Source organism: Mus caroli, unplaced genomic scaffold (assembly GCF_978045245.1).
Source record: "Mus caroli unplaced genomic scaffold, Mus_caroli_1 scaffold_14, whole genome shotgun sequence".
Classification (NCBI taxonomy): domain Eukaryota; kingdom Metazoa; phylum Chordata; class Mammalia; order Rodentia; family Muridae; genus Mus; species Mus caroli.
The window spans coordinates 87,121,786-87,135,639 of NW_028227269.1; the positions used below are offsets into that span (position 1 = coordinate 87,121,786).

At 40.0% G+C, this 13,854-nt stretch overlaps 1 protein-coding gene across 18 annotated transcripts in view; it reads left to right on the forward strand.

The window, feature by feature from the left end:
* Nrxn3 (neurexin 3) overlaps positions 1–13,854 on the forward strand; it is a 1,606,331-nt gene that overhangs the window by 123,633 nt on the left and 1,468,844 nt on the right. For all 18 annotated transcript variants that reach the window (XR_015045250.1, XM_085830590.1, XM_029484639.2 and 15 more), the window contains exon 4: positions 2,116–2,145. Coding sequence is in view for 17 of the 18 variants with exons in the window: in XM_085830590.1 (XP_085686716.1) it covers positions 2,116–2,145 (30 nt within the window). In the remaining variant the exon portion in view is untranslated. The remainder of the gene's footprint in view (positions 1–2,115; positions 2,146–13,854) is intronic.

Genomic DNA, 13,854 nt, shown 5'->3' on the forward strand with positions numbered 1-13,854 from the left:
CAAAAGGATCCACAGCAGGGTTCCATTAAGCATCCAGTTCCTCTTACTGCATTTATCATACAATTTAATTTACCAACATTTGATTTATATGCCACTGTAAAGGGGTAGCTCTCAAAGTTTTATGAGCATAGGAATCCTGTGAGCAACTGATTTAAGTTTCAGATCTTGCCCAGCCCCTACATACTCCAGGATTCTAATTTAGCTTAGATGGATTGAGTCCCGTATCTTTACTCTTTATCTTCATATTTTTGGGGGAAGTATATTGACTGGAACCCAATTGGTGGGTTTCTTTACTGCATTCATACCCTTTACTACAAAGTGGCCTATTTATTCTTCGTTGGGGAAAAGTTACACACATTTTTGGATCAGATGGAGTCTTGCATCTCCTTCCTACTCCTGCTGAAGCTATAAACATCTTCAGTCTCACATATAAAATAGTTGTCCCCCACCCAAGAATAGCCAAAAGCTTTTTATGCACTCTGTTTTATTCTGAAGTATCTTTCCAGAAGTTTGCTCTTATTTCCTAAAGGTGACAGAGCATGTAGCCCCGTCCCGCCACCTCCACCGCCACTTCTATTACCACAGATGCAAGCACCTGCCCCACATACTCTCCCCTTTGTGCTTTTGACTATGATGCTGGTGCTGAGGACTTGGCCCAGGAGCATCAGTTATGGAGGAAACATTTCTGTGTATCTTCTCTTACACAAGTCTAAGCTCCTCTCTGCTCTCTTCCTTCTATTCCTCCACCCTGCAGAAGACCAGAAAAAAAGAACAATTTTCTTTTCTTTTCTTTTCTTTTCTTTTCTTTTCTTTTCTTTTCTTTTCTTTTCTTTTCTTTTCTTAACAAAGCAAATTGTGAGGCTTGTCTGGTTTGGCATGGTTCCATGCCTCCACGACCGTTAATCCTGCTCCCACCACACTGAATGCCAGAACCTGAGCTTTAAAAAAAATGATTATAGTTTAATGAAATTTGTTAAAAAAAAATAGACTCCATGACATTTATGGCACGTGTATCTATGTATTTAATATATCACTGATCTTTTAAAAGTCAGTTTCTTGACCTACATTTAGCCCCTGATTACTTTTCTAAATCTCTAGTAATCTCCAAAAACATTTAGAGATTTCCATACTTTAGAAGGGTTTTTGTCCTTTATTAATCCTCTATATCCCTGAGTTTCGCTTTGAGTAGAAGATCTCGGGGGTGATCTGGGTTTTGTGAAATATTTTCAGTGGTATAGAAACAGCTTAAGAACAAACAATCCATGCAGTTTGCTGCTGGATAGAAGCCTTTTCTCTTAGGTTTATCAGAGCTGATGGTTTTCTTGTCCCGAGGAGTCCTGCAGAGTGGAATTTGCCTCTAGTGTGGACTCCCCAGACACACATCCTGTTAATTGTTTATTGGGACATTGTATGCCTTCTTTAACCCATTCAGTTAAGGTTTTGGCCTGCCTCATGAACATGAACCTTCTAGTACATCAGAAGGGTCTACTTCTGGGTGGAATACTGTCTTTACTGGTTAAGGTGAACAAGACAGAAATGGTCTTAAGGTAGTCTGAGCAATCCTTGCAAATAAGAAGTCTGTTGATGTGCTCAATATCATTCAATTTCTGCAGAGAATAATACAACGTGTAGGGAAAGAAATGGATGGTACTCTCTAGATGGTGGGATTATAATTGATTGTTTTCTTTGTCTATCTTTTGAACTTTCCCCCAGTTTCTGCAGTGAACATGTATTACTGATGCAAGTAATTTGAAAGAAAGAAACCATTACCTGATACTTTGAGTCTCTTTCCCAGAGACTTAATCTTAATAGATCTATCGCAAATCCTACAGATTGCCTAGAATAACAATAAAAATAAAGTCCTTGGTATTATTCAGCCAGCAGAAGCCTGTTCTTTAGATGGGAAATCTAGCCTGCTCCCATAGTTTGGGGGCTTGTGTTCTGGGTGTGCATGCTACTGGGTGTGTGCATGTATTTTCTCTGTGCAAGAATTTAGAGAAGATTGCTTTTGGGATTCTAACCACCTTTTCTCTTTTTCTTCCTCTCTCTCTCTCTCTGTCTTTCTCTCTCTGTCTCTCTCTCTCTCTGTGTGTCTGTCTCTCCTCTCTCCCCCAGGCCTCTCCCATCTTATGATGAGTGAACAAGGTAGGTGCCTTGTGCTGTGGTCCTGAGATGCCTGAACTGCTTGCCTCTGCACCTCTGGCTGCTCATTCAGAGCCTCCTCCATAGAAGGCCATTTGCTGCCTGTGCCTCCTGCTGTGGGCCAGGCTGGCAGCAGGGGTCACTCTGCTGTGGAGGAACACCTTTCCTGATGCATCATGGTATCCCGTCTCCTACTCTCAGCTTCTCCATTCCTCCTCACCATTTGTCATCTGGGCCAGGCGGGGCGCTGGCCCTGCTGGGCTGCCTCTAAGAGGAAAGCATGAAACAAGGCATGACACGGTGATAATGGGGGTGAATGGAGCTAATTTCAGAGCAACCAGGCGGTTAACTTCCTCCTGCTCTTCCCCTGGCCTCAGGCTGGGGCCCAGCTTGGGAGCAAGGATCTAGGTTTCTCCTTGAATTTTACTCTGGGTAAAAGTTTGCTGTGTGTCCACCCCTCCATTTCACTGTCTTCTTAATGATACTCCACCCGTCCTGGTCAAAAGAAGCCATCTGGGGGTTTTAATGTTTTAAATTTTATATTAAAGAAAAAATTAAAAAAAAAAAAGGAATCACCACAAGAACATGCTAATGTTCTCATGGCAGGATTCTAACTCATTATACACTATGAAGAAAACTGCATATAAAGATCTGTAAATTCAGCATCTGCAACCTAAAATATTCAAATATGCAGGGAGTGAAGTGTGCAGGAAATTCAGCTCGGTTAGGCATGGGGTGGGCTGTGAATGAAGCCTTTTCTCCTAAGTAAAAATTTTCCACATTATCAGCCCAAATCAGGATCTGAGAACTGAGCCCACTTAAAATTGTCTTTTGCTTCACTGTTCAATTGCTACTATTGTGTTTCTTCCAAGCCTTGGGGTGATTGCAAGAATGGTCTACCTGCCTTGCCCTGTCACCAAAAAAAATGGCTCTTTAATTTTTCTTATCTCTTTCTTTTCAAAACAAATATCAGACTCAGTTCTCCTTTGGGAGGATCCAAGAAAAGAAAGCTGTGGTTTCACATGTGATTCTTTTTTTCTTGATCTTTGGAGAATGTACAACCACTTCTTGCCACCTGGTCCCTCAAGCCACCTATCATATGGTTTGGCCATAAGGGAGATAGCATCAGATCAAGTAACCGCCCAAGGCTGAAAGACATTGTTTAGCAGTTGCAGGTGGCCAGTTGATGGCATCCTGAATGAATAAGTATGCTTTTCTGATATAAGTGTTTTCCACAGCATGAGCCAAGGTGTGGACTCTATAAATTCCAAGATGGTGTTGGCTTTGTAGAAAGCAGAAATTACTGTATAGTTGAAGGCGAGGGTCAGGTGAGTTCTTCAGAGTTATGTAAGGATCAATAATGAAGGCTGTCTGTTCCCATAGCTGGGTGAGGGGAGCAGGCACTCTCACCAAGTGAGTATGATGGCAGGCTTGATATAGACCTAGTGAGTATGATGGCAGGCTTGATATAGACCTAGGATTTGGACCGTTTGAGAAACAGAAGCCTTTTCCTTTGAAGTAAGAAGAGCAGAGTTCCATGCATTGCCAGAGTTTAATGGTCCAAACTTGATGACAAGTGACACCATAAAAGCAGGGCATCCATCCTGATGACAGAACTTCCTTCTGTGTTCTCCAGCCTTCTGCTCCTGGTTTCTCTTTGTGAGGTCTCCCAGCATTTCAAGTGCCCCCAAACACTACAGTTCTCATATTGCTAGTATCACAGGGCAGGAGGAGGGCTAAATTAAGATCACATCTTAATTTAGCTTATTTCAGGCACACAAGTGAATAGAATAGAATAGAATAGAATAGAATAGAATAGAATAGAATAGAATAGAATAGGAAAAAATTAGAAAAAAATAGAAAGGCTAGATTCTACTGTTCGTATGAACAACACTTGGAGACTCTGTACTATACACCTTACTCTAAACTCCACATGTACACCTGTGGGGCATTCAAGTCTGACCACACTCCCAGCTACTATCCCTTGTAGAAAAGAAGAATCATGCAAACACAGATGCTGTGCATTCCTCCTTTGAGAGGGTTTCAGGAAAAGATGCAGCATTCTTCCAGGTGATGTTGCAGCTATCGTTTTTAAGTTGCTATTAAAGGATTAATTTGACTTAAAAAAAAAAACCCTTTGGCTTCTCCATTCCCCTTTCTCTCATTTCTTTCCACTCCCTTATCCATTCTCCCCCACCTGCAATGACTACTTAAAAAAGCATTGCTCTTCTCTCTACCAGTGCCCCATGACCCCCTCCTGCATATAGGACATAGGGGCTTCTGTCTAGCCCCCACTAAATCTCTGGAGCCAATATTTCATGTCCACGAATACATGTGTTATTTATGTCTGTTGTGTGTACATCTCATATATTATGTCACACTCTGGGTCTTCACATCTCATATGAATGTTGGGAAAATATAAGAGAACCAAGATTCTCACAGACTTTCCCTAACCATGGTTTGCAAGATTGGTTATGTGTATACAATTCCCCATCCATGTGGTTGTGCAGTGCTTTTTGCATGCAGACTTTGCCATGCTTCTTCGAAGGAGAGAACTGAGAAGAAATGAATAGGATAAAGCTTGAACATGAAGCCAATGGAAGCAGCCTGGCTGGCTCCAGCATTTGTTCCTTAAGCCTCCCATCACGCATTTGCTATGTGCTATCTCCCAAGGATGCTGTGGGGCAACATCCTGTGCTGTCTGTACTATGATTTGCCATGTATATGTTGTTTCTCAGTGTGTCTGCAGTGCGCTGATGTCCACTCTCTTTCTCTTTCTTGCCGCCTCCATGGTGGACACCATGCTTCCTCTCCTTAACTGGACCTTCTGCTTCCTTTCTGTAGGTAGAAGTAAAGGTAGATGACTTTATTTTTTACCATTCTATCAACCTATCAATGTGCATTTTTATTTATCCATGTATGGCGGGAAACTGTTGATTCAATAAATATATAGGACCTGCCAGAAGTTACTGCTTTTAACAGCATGTAAAAATAAAAAAAAATAAAAAGCCATTGTCATTCCTGCCCTTTAATGAACCCTGTATTCAATGTTAGGGATGTTTCTGTTTTTCTCTAAAGCCAGGCTTATGCATGATGTCATATGGTGTCTAACAGGAATAGGGTCTCCGGAAATGGACATGCTGTGTGGAAATACAATTTACTCTACTGTAGAGTGTTCTAAGATCCTTTCTTGTGATATATGTTTCAGGCACAGTGGAGGCAGGATAAGATGTCCCATAGTTTCTCGATTTTATACATAACTGAATTTGGGGTATCAGCAGCACCAGATCAATAATGGAAAAGAAAGGGAGAGGATTGGAGAATTTTCTAATTTTACTAACTGTAGATTTTGGGGGTGTCTATTGCTCTTCTTTTCTTCAGTGTTTCAATTTCTGTACTTGTGGGAGATGGAATATTAAGACCAGGGGCAGTTGGCTAAGAAAGATGGAACTAGGGAAACATGGAAAACTGTAGAAACAGAAATGTATTACACTGGCAGGAGGAAGAACAGAGAGGTGATGTGGGATGTTAGTGGACAAAGCCATCTTCTTCCAGGTGGTCAGGAGGAGAGGGGATAAGCTAAGTGTGTGGGCTTCTTACTGTGCCTCTACACTTTGGGTGGCTGGATTCATTCATTCATTTCTAAGCTCAGAGAACCTGGCTCACCTGCTAAAATTAGATTGGTTATTTGGGAGTGAAGGAGGAGTTAACTGATAAATTATAAATGTGACTCTCCATTCAGTTCTCCCCTCCAGGATAATTCTCCATTGTCTTGGTGGGCAGGTGCACTGCTGTTGCCTTCAAAAGTTGCTGCATAGTGTAAATAGAGCGAGTGAATTCTGATGTGAGGATATGGCCAAAGGACAGGCCTGATGAAGTATTCAAAATGCTCAGTTGAAGACTTGACAGCAAACTGGTCATCTCTCATTTCAGTTTTGTGTTTTCTGTACAGCTGCCTTGGGAGTGTTTTGGCCCTTTCCAGTTTGAGCTTGGATGGTTGCCAGCTCCTTTAATGCTAAGGCTGGTTGACGGCTCCTTTAATGCTAAGCCCAAGTGGATTCATTCTCAGAAATGTGCTACCCTGAACCCTTACCCCATTGCTGGATTGACACCTTCGGTAAAGAGTAGGTGGGGAAGAGGAAGAGGCCAATGGCTAGAGACCTCTTTTATACATGAAACCACCCATCTGCTCATGATGTAGCCTATTGAAAATGTGTGGTTCCCTTTTTCTACTCCCCTCCCCTCCCTTCCCCTCCCCTCCCCCCTTGTCCTTTCCTCTTCTTTCTTCTCCTCTCCTTCCCTTCCATCCTCATGTTTCTTCATCTTTCCCCTAAACATCCCCCTAAAATGGTGTTTGGGGTATCTGTGGGTTTTTGTACTTGGGGTCTTTCTGCAGGTCATTGCTGTCACTATCACTGCTACTTATACTCCAGTGTGCTGGCCATTGTGCTCTGTGCTTTGTAGGTCTTCTCATACTTAATTTCTACTATTCTATGAGGTCTGGGGTAGTATTATCTATGTTTAATAGTAGTGATAACAAGGCTCAGAGAGCTGTTAGGTGACTTCTAAATGAGAATCAAATCCAAATCAGAATCCCTGACTACTCTATGTGGTCTGTCTGATATACAAGTATGATCTCCATGTACATTCCTTCTAGCTGACTTTCAGACATTGATTGGTCTTAAGTTCCAGCCTGCCACCTTACATTTGCTGTAACATATATCCATATAAATGTCACCTAGTACTCTCACCTCAATATGTCCAGAGTCAACCTTAATGTCATTTGTCTACCAACCAGTTTCCTTTTCAAATACCCCATCTTCCTCAACACCCAGGCTTGACCAACAGTAACTGCTTTCTAACTTCCTCCTTCATGAATGCTCCCCCTCCAAGACAGTCAGCAGAGAGAGCAGTGTGTGGTTGGCTCTAGAATGACTTTTGTATCTCAGTCTGCATCCAGAACTTATTAGGTCATTATCCTTTCCAAGCTTGTCTCCCTGTTGCTTTTCACTTCCAGTCAGTCCTCTGATGGAGAACTATGTAAGCTCTGCTGTCTACCATGTGGGATACAGGATTAGCCACTTCACTTTCAGAGCAGTCTCAGTGTCGTCCTGCTTTTCTAATTTAACCTTTTCCCTTGAGCTTCCATACAAAATTACTAGAAAACTATAGGTGTCTGTGTCTTGGCCATCATTGTCAGCCATACTTCATGAGCTCAGAATTCAGTTCAGAGCTATACATGATGGATACCAATGGAATTGAGGAATGTTTAACTAAATCGAACAATTGGCTTTCGATATGGAAATAAAAATAGATAGGGTTTGATTTTTTCAGTTGTGATGTTGTTAATGGGCTCATTCTCCTTCAAATACTTGTACCCCTTACTGCTATCCTTACTACTGTAACCCGCTAATCAAACGAGTACCTAGGGACATGGGATGAGACCACACATTCTGGCTCCAGTGTTCTCTGAGGCTGGGTCTTCTCTTGGCACTATGTATACAATATTAGAGGAAATGGTTGCAGATTATAGCAGGGTAAAAGTGAGAAGGTTTTGAATTATTTTTAAGCATTTGTCAGAGAAAAGAATAGAGATGTTTCAGATCTTGTCATTCTTTAAAAGCCCAGTGATAAAACAGTAAGCCCTGTGAAGTTAAACCTATAAAGCTGAGCAGGGGTTCAGACATAATGTCAGCCCCTGCATTTAGGAGGCCTTTGGACAGCATGTGGCCAAAGGCAAGAGAGGTTTTACCCAGAAGTAGCTGGCCAGAAGAGTTGTTCAGAAATCAGCATTTTCTAGCTCTTAGACACAATCTCCATGGCTTCTGCTTAAGAATGGAGAGCATGTTTGGGTTCATTCTTCTTTCTCTTGCCCACTTGAAGATGTCTACAATGAGGTAAGTGATTGAATACTTTCCCTTGAAATTGAATTTGGAGTAGGGGTTGCAGACTCAGATGCCAACAGAGACCTCACAGCTACTGTAAAGACTAGAACTAGAAATGGAAAGGAGGCACTAGAATGGCAGAAACTGTGGTAAACTGGAATACACTTGCTGGTATGCAAGAATGTGGGTTGCATAACACCAGGGCTTCAGGGCAGACTGGAAGTGTGTTTTATAAAACACGTCAGCTTCTAACTTCATTCTGTCCCTGTAGAATCAACAATGTACAATCTACCATGTAGATGAATGCGAATACACAAGTGAATACACAACACTTGCCAAATGAGTCAGATGACAAACAAGTTTTTGTCCTGTGGCTTGAAAAAAAAAGATATGGTATAAACTATTTCTCCAAGATTTCCTGTTGGGTGTGAGCAGTTGGCAGGAGAGATCCACCAGAAGCATGCTTAATTTTCTTTTTATCCATAGCAGTCAATTTTAGAAGTTTTTCTTTTTCCTTCTGCTACTGGCAGAGAGGTTTATACATGTGTTCTGGGAAGTTGGTTTTGCTGAGTGGTGCAGGCTATGGAGATGGCTGAGAATGACCAGGAAAAAACTGGAGTTATCATCTTTGATAGCTGCCAAGAACTGGTAAGATATGTATCGTATGGGTTGCTATGGGTACCTAATTCCTGTCTCTTTTTCTTTACAAAACTCTTACTGGACTAGTTGAGCCAAATGTATATTCTTGGCATTTAGATATTAGAGGCTATGATTTATTTATGTGTGTTTTTCCCACGTAGATTTGATCATTGGCCTTCTAATGCTGAACTAATAAACACTGGCTAAACTGGGAGGAGATAATCAAGCTACATGAACTTGAATGTTATTTCATGTAGACTGTATTTTGCTGGGAATGTTATTAAGGAAGCTGATTTGAGGAGCTGAGTTCCCTGTTGTCCCTGCTAGGATTCAAGCACCCTGCAAATAAGTTACTGTCTTGATAGCCAACTATTTATGCAAATTAGTACATGCAATGCCAGCTCCTAATTATGAAAATAAACTCATCTGTGCTCTATAAATATCTAATTATAATAAAATAGAGGCAACATTACATTTCCATCTCTTGTCTTATTTGTTTCTCATCTACTGATTTTTTCCCCTCTTAACAATGAATAAAATCGCTTTTTTTTTTTTAAATAAAGCCTACTTTCCATGTTTCCACCCACCTTCTTTGAATGTTTTGAAAATCTTTGGGGGAAAAACATGAATGTCTTTGAAACCTAAAAGATAAATTGCTTGATTTTAATAGTTTTGTGTTTCAGCAGTGATGACTTTAAAATATGAAGGGTGGGTTACTTCTATTCTTGTTCAGAAATTTTTACTGGACATTAAAGACATCTTTTTACATGATTTTATTTTATTTTGGAACATTTAAAAACCGTGAATGTGAATAGTAGACATATTAATAAAACCTGTACTATGCCAGTTAAATGTCTCAGTTAAATTCCTGTTGACAAGTCATAAAATAAATTACTTTATGGATTTCCTATTTGCATGGGCCTTTGCTTAACAGGTCAAGTTGGTTGATCTGAAGGGCTATGTCGTTTTTAACAGCTGGTCTATATGGATACCCTTAAGAACTTGACTTTGATAGTGCCTGAAGGGAAAGGGTAGTTGAATCACAGTGTATTATCTTCATGATATATCTCATATAAAGAACTCAAGAGTTACCTGTTGGAAAAATATTGACAGGGGTACAAACATGATATGACTGTTTATGTGCTTAAGCTTATATTGGTTATGAATCCTCTCTCAGGTATCCAAGGCAGGAGTGCCTGTGTATCTGGGTATGGGTACAGTTTGTCCACAAACTCATTGATAGGTTTATGTTGTATAATATATTTCTATTTATAGCTCCCATTTGTAGATATAATGAAAAATAACTCATTTCAATGTGATCTATGTCTGAATTTAAGAGAGTCTCTCCTTCAACATTTGAAAATCAAGGTTTATTTAGTTCCTAACAATTATTCACAGAGAGTCAATGGCTTAAGGCCTCAACAAAATTCATGGACCTGCTGACCCTGGGTATCCTACTGATGAGGAGAGCAAACCTGTTCCAGACCCTCTGACAATCGATGGCAAGATTCTGTGGGAGTTTAAAAGCACCTTTCAGCTACATCTTCTATATTAAACTGGCTTAAATAGTCTATTTTTCTTTTACTTACTACAACTTTTAATATTAAAGCTTTTTTTATTTCTAAAGGAAATTTCTAGGTAATCATTTAGTTATTCAACTCTTCCACTCTTTAAATTCTCAGACTCAGAAAAGTGAATATGTTTTGCGTATGTACATGTAGGGTATTTTTAACTTGTGTATTATTTATCTTCATTGGGGCATAGAATATGAAATATACAAAGTATATCAAATGCATGCTTCTAAGCATGCAGCTTTAAATTTCAGAAGATATATGTATATACTCATATATATTTATTCTCATATATATATATATACACACACGTATATATATATGTATATATATTCTCTCATATATGTATATATATTCTTGCCAACAGTGTCCAGATTAGGAACTATGTTGTATCTGTCACTCTGTAAGTTTATGTCATGATACTCTGTTTGTGTTGAGTATACACGTTTATTCCCTCTCCAGGACTGAGTGTACTTGTCTAGCAATCAACTTCAAGCCTTTACTGGCTTTAGCTTCATTCAGAAGATGAACTGTGAGAGACAGAGCCATTGGGGTTTTCACTGTGTGTAAACAGAGGCAATCATGTTGCGCTTTTGTGAGGCAGCTTGGCCTTGTTTTTGATGAAGCTCAGGTTTCCCTTTGCACAAAGACCATATCTAATTGATATCATTGGGTTTTTCCTTTTTTTTTCTCCCCCCAAGGCATTTAGTAGTGAATAGAATAGAAGAGGAGGAAAAGAACATATGCTTTGTAAAGAGCCAGACTAATAATGATTTCTGATGGGCATCCGATTCTAAAAGTGTTGCATCTTTCACTCAAATTTACATGTAAAGTAAGGGCAGGCACGGCGACATGAAAGCTAATTCAACTGCACATCTTGACATAATAACAATCACAAGAAACTGGAGATCCCAGATGGCAGCTTGGCCTTTGCCATCCTTTTAATAAGCTACTAACTGCTAATTATTTCACTCTTATGGGCAAGTTAATTTACTGTTGACTCTTAAAGAGATACTACTCTCCCACCCCCACCCCCAGCCCACACAAAACAGAGCCTTTCCACCTGCAGGTTTGGAAACTGCTGCTTAGTCTGGAAGCTTTCCAGCCAATTGTAACGATGATGGCAAGTACTGGGGTGAAAAATGTTGCTTAATAAACAGGATTTTCTGTGGGTTTTCTTTTTATATAAAAATATAGATCATTTTAAAAATTGTTCGCCTAAGGATCCATTGTGTGTGTGTGTGTGTGTGTGTGTGTGTGTGTGTGTGTGTGTGTGTGTGAGTAAGAAGCATAGATGGAGCAGCCAAGACGCAGGGAGAATCTGAAATTTGGAGCCTATTTAAGAGTGAAAGAACAGCTGCCTTTTAAATGGTTGCTAATTCTGACAATTAATGCTGTTTTGTGAGTGTGTGATTTTCTGTAATAGCAGTTACGAGGGATGGTGGTGGGTAATAGCTCATTTCCTAAGCTTTATGATAATGGAGTGCAGAGACCACAGAACTGAGAGAAAACCCAGGCCCCATACTCTAGGGTCCTTTTAAATGAAACGCTCACAAAGCATGCATTTCCTGCCCTGTTTTTCAGCTGCCTTAGGATGATCTTGCATTGGAACACACACACACACACACACACACACACAGATTATTAAATGAGTGATGTGCAAGCTGACTTGGGTGCATCAGGAGTGAGCATTTGGGAAAAAAAAATCTTGTTTGTAACAAGCTGTCTGACAATCAAAATATTTACTTAAAGATAAACTAATGACTACACTTCGGGAATGCCTGTAGATCTGTTATTGAAAGGAGAGTCAGAACGCTGGCTTGGTACCATCAAAAAATAAATTTCAAAACCTCAGAATTTTCTTTTATGTGTGTGTTTGTGTGTTATATTTTTCCTGAAACAAAATATATAGCAAATATAAACACATAGGAAAATCAACCTATTTCCTTGAAATCTTCACCCTGATTTTGTTGAATATGTTACCATAGTCAGGTGTTCGTTGTTGATATTAAAAGTTATCAAATGGCTTGCATATTGTTTGAAAATCATCTTCTACTATTCCTGATAAATATAAACAACTTGGTGATGTGAGTTGTAGCCAACTATCATCCTTACAGTGACTCCTGTGTTTTGCTGTTCATAGGAATCTAGAACTCACTCCTAACGGGTTCTTAACAGGCCATTCTTTGTGAAGCCCATCCATCTACTTGTTAACTGGGGGAGCTTTAATGTTATATTCCTTTAAGATTAGTGTATCACCTGGCTTCAAAAGAGTTCCAAGGGGAAAAAATAAGTGCATATGAAACTTGGAAGAACTTTTGTCGTTTCTTAGGACATACTCTTCTACATTGTACTATATCAGATTGCCATCTTATGCAAAATGTTTGAGAAAGGCAAATGGTTATACACCCTTGTCTATCTGTCTGTCTGTCTGTCTGTCTATCTAATCTCTGTGCATATGTACACGCGCGCGCGCGCGCGCACACACACACACACACACACACACACACACACATACACACACAGTATCATGAACAAAAGCAGTTCTAGAAATGCAGGTTGAAATGAAATTGATCCCTTTTTTTGTGTGGGAATAAATAACCAAATCAGGGTCTCCCACACACTAGGGAAGCTTCCCATGGCTATGCTACCCCTCCAGCCCTTGAAGCAATGGTGTTTACAGTGACTTTATGACTTCACTAAGCCTTTGTGATGACAGAACTGATTGTGAATCTCCCAGAAGGCAAATGTACTCCTCTGAGTTACCTATGGAATTTTTCCTCCTTAATTTTTATTTCTGACAAGTATGTTGAAGACTATAATGTTCATATAAGAAACATGGGACAAGACAAATTTAAAGTCCCTTCCAAGTCTAGTGTGTGCTCTGAGCCTCTAGAAGGAAGCTTTCGGATTGGTTTCACTCAGGAATGCTTTTAACCACATTTTCTGTTTTGATTGGGAATAGTGTTTTTAGAAAGGTTTGTTTCAATAGGGAAATGACTGCTTCCTGGTGAAATGCATAACACAGATGTTTAAACAACTGCAGTTTTAGACACTAGTCTTGTTAAAGTGCTTCCAGTTTGTATTACTTAAGTACTTAAATGGTTGTCCATATAGTGTGTGTAAACAGTGCTCCTAGTAATGGCTTGCTGAACCGCAGGAAGAGCTGATGTCAGCATTAAGAGGAGAGAATTACCACATACATACATAGCCTTATGTTCTTTGAAATTTGGGGCAGGTTCATAGTCCTTGTGGCTATGCCTATCTACTGTATATCTTAGGTCATTTATCAGGAAATACTGGCAGTTTGACTGTGACACCTTTTGTCTGATGTCATCTAGACAGTGAACATTCAGGTGAAAGAGCTGCTTGTTGATGAGAATTACCTGTGCTTTGCTTAGGAAGCCTTGACTTAGCAAGGGATTTGGGGCTGTCTTCACATACCACTGAGGACTCTGTATGTGTTGTCTGTTCACTATGAAGCAGTTGCCACTGATCCACCTGCAATACATCATTTGCCTGGGTTTATTTATCTGGAAAGAGAGATGTAGTTTTCTGATTGAGGTGTGAATGCCTCTGTTTCCCCAGTGACCGATAAGGGGCATTTACAAGTGCCT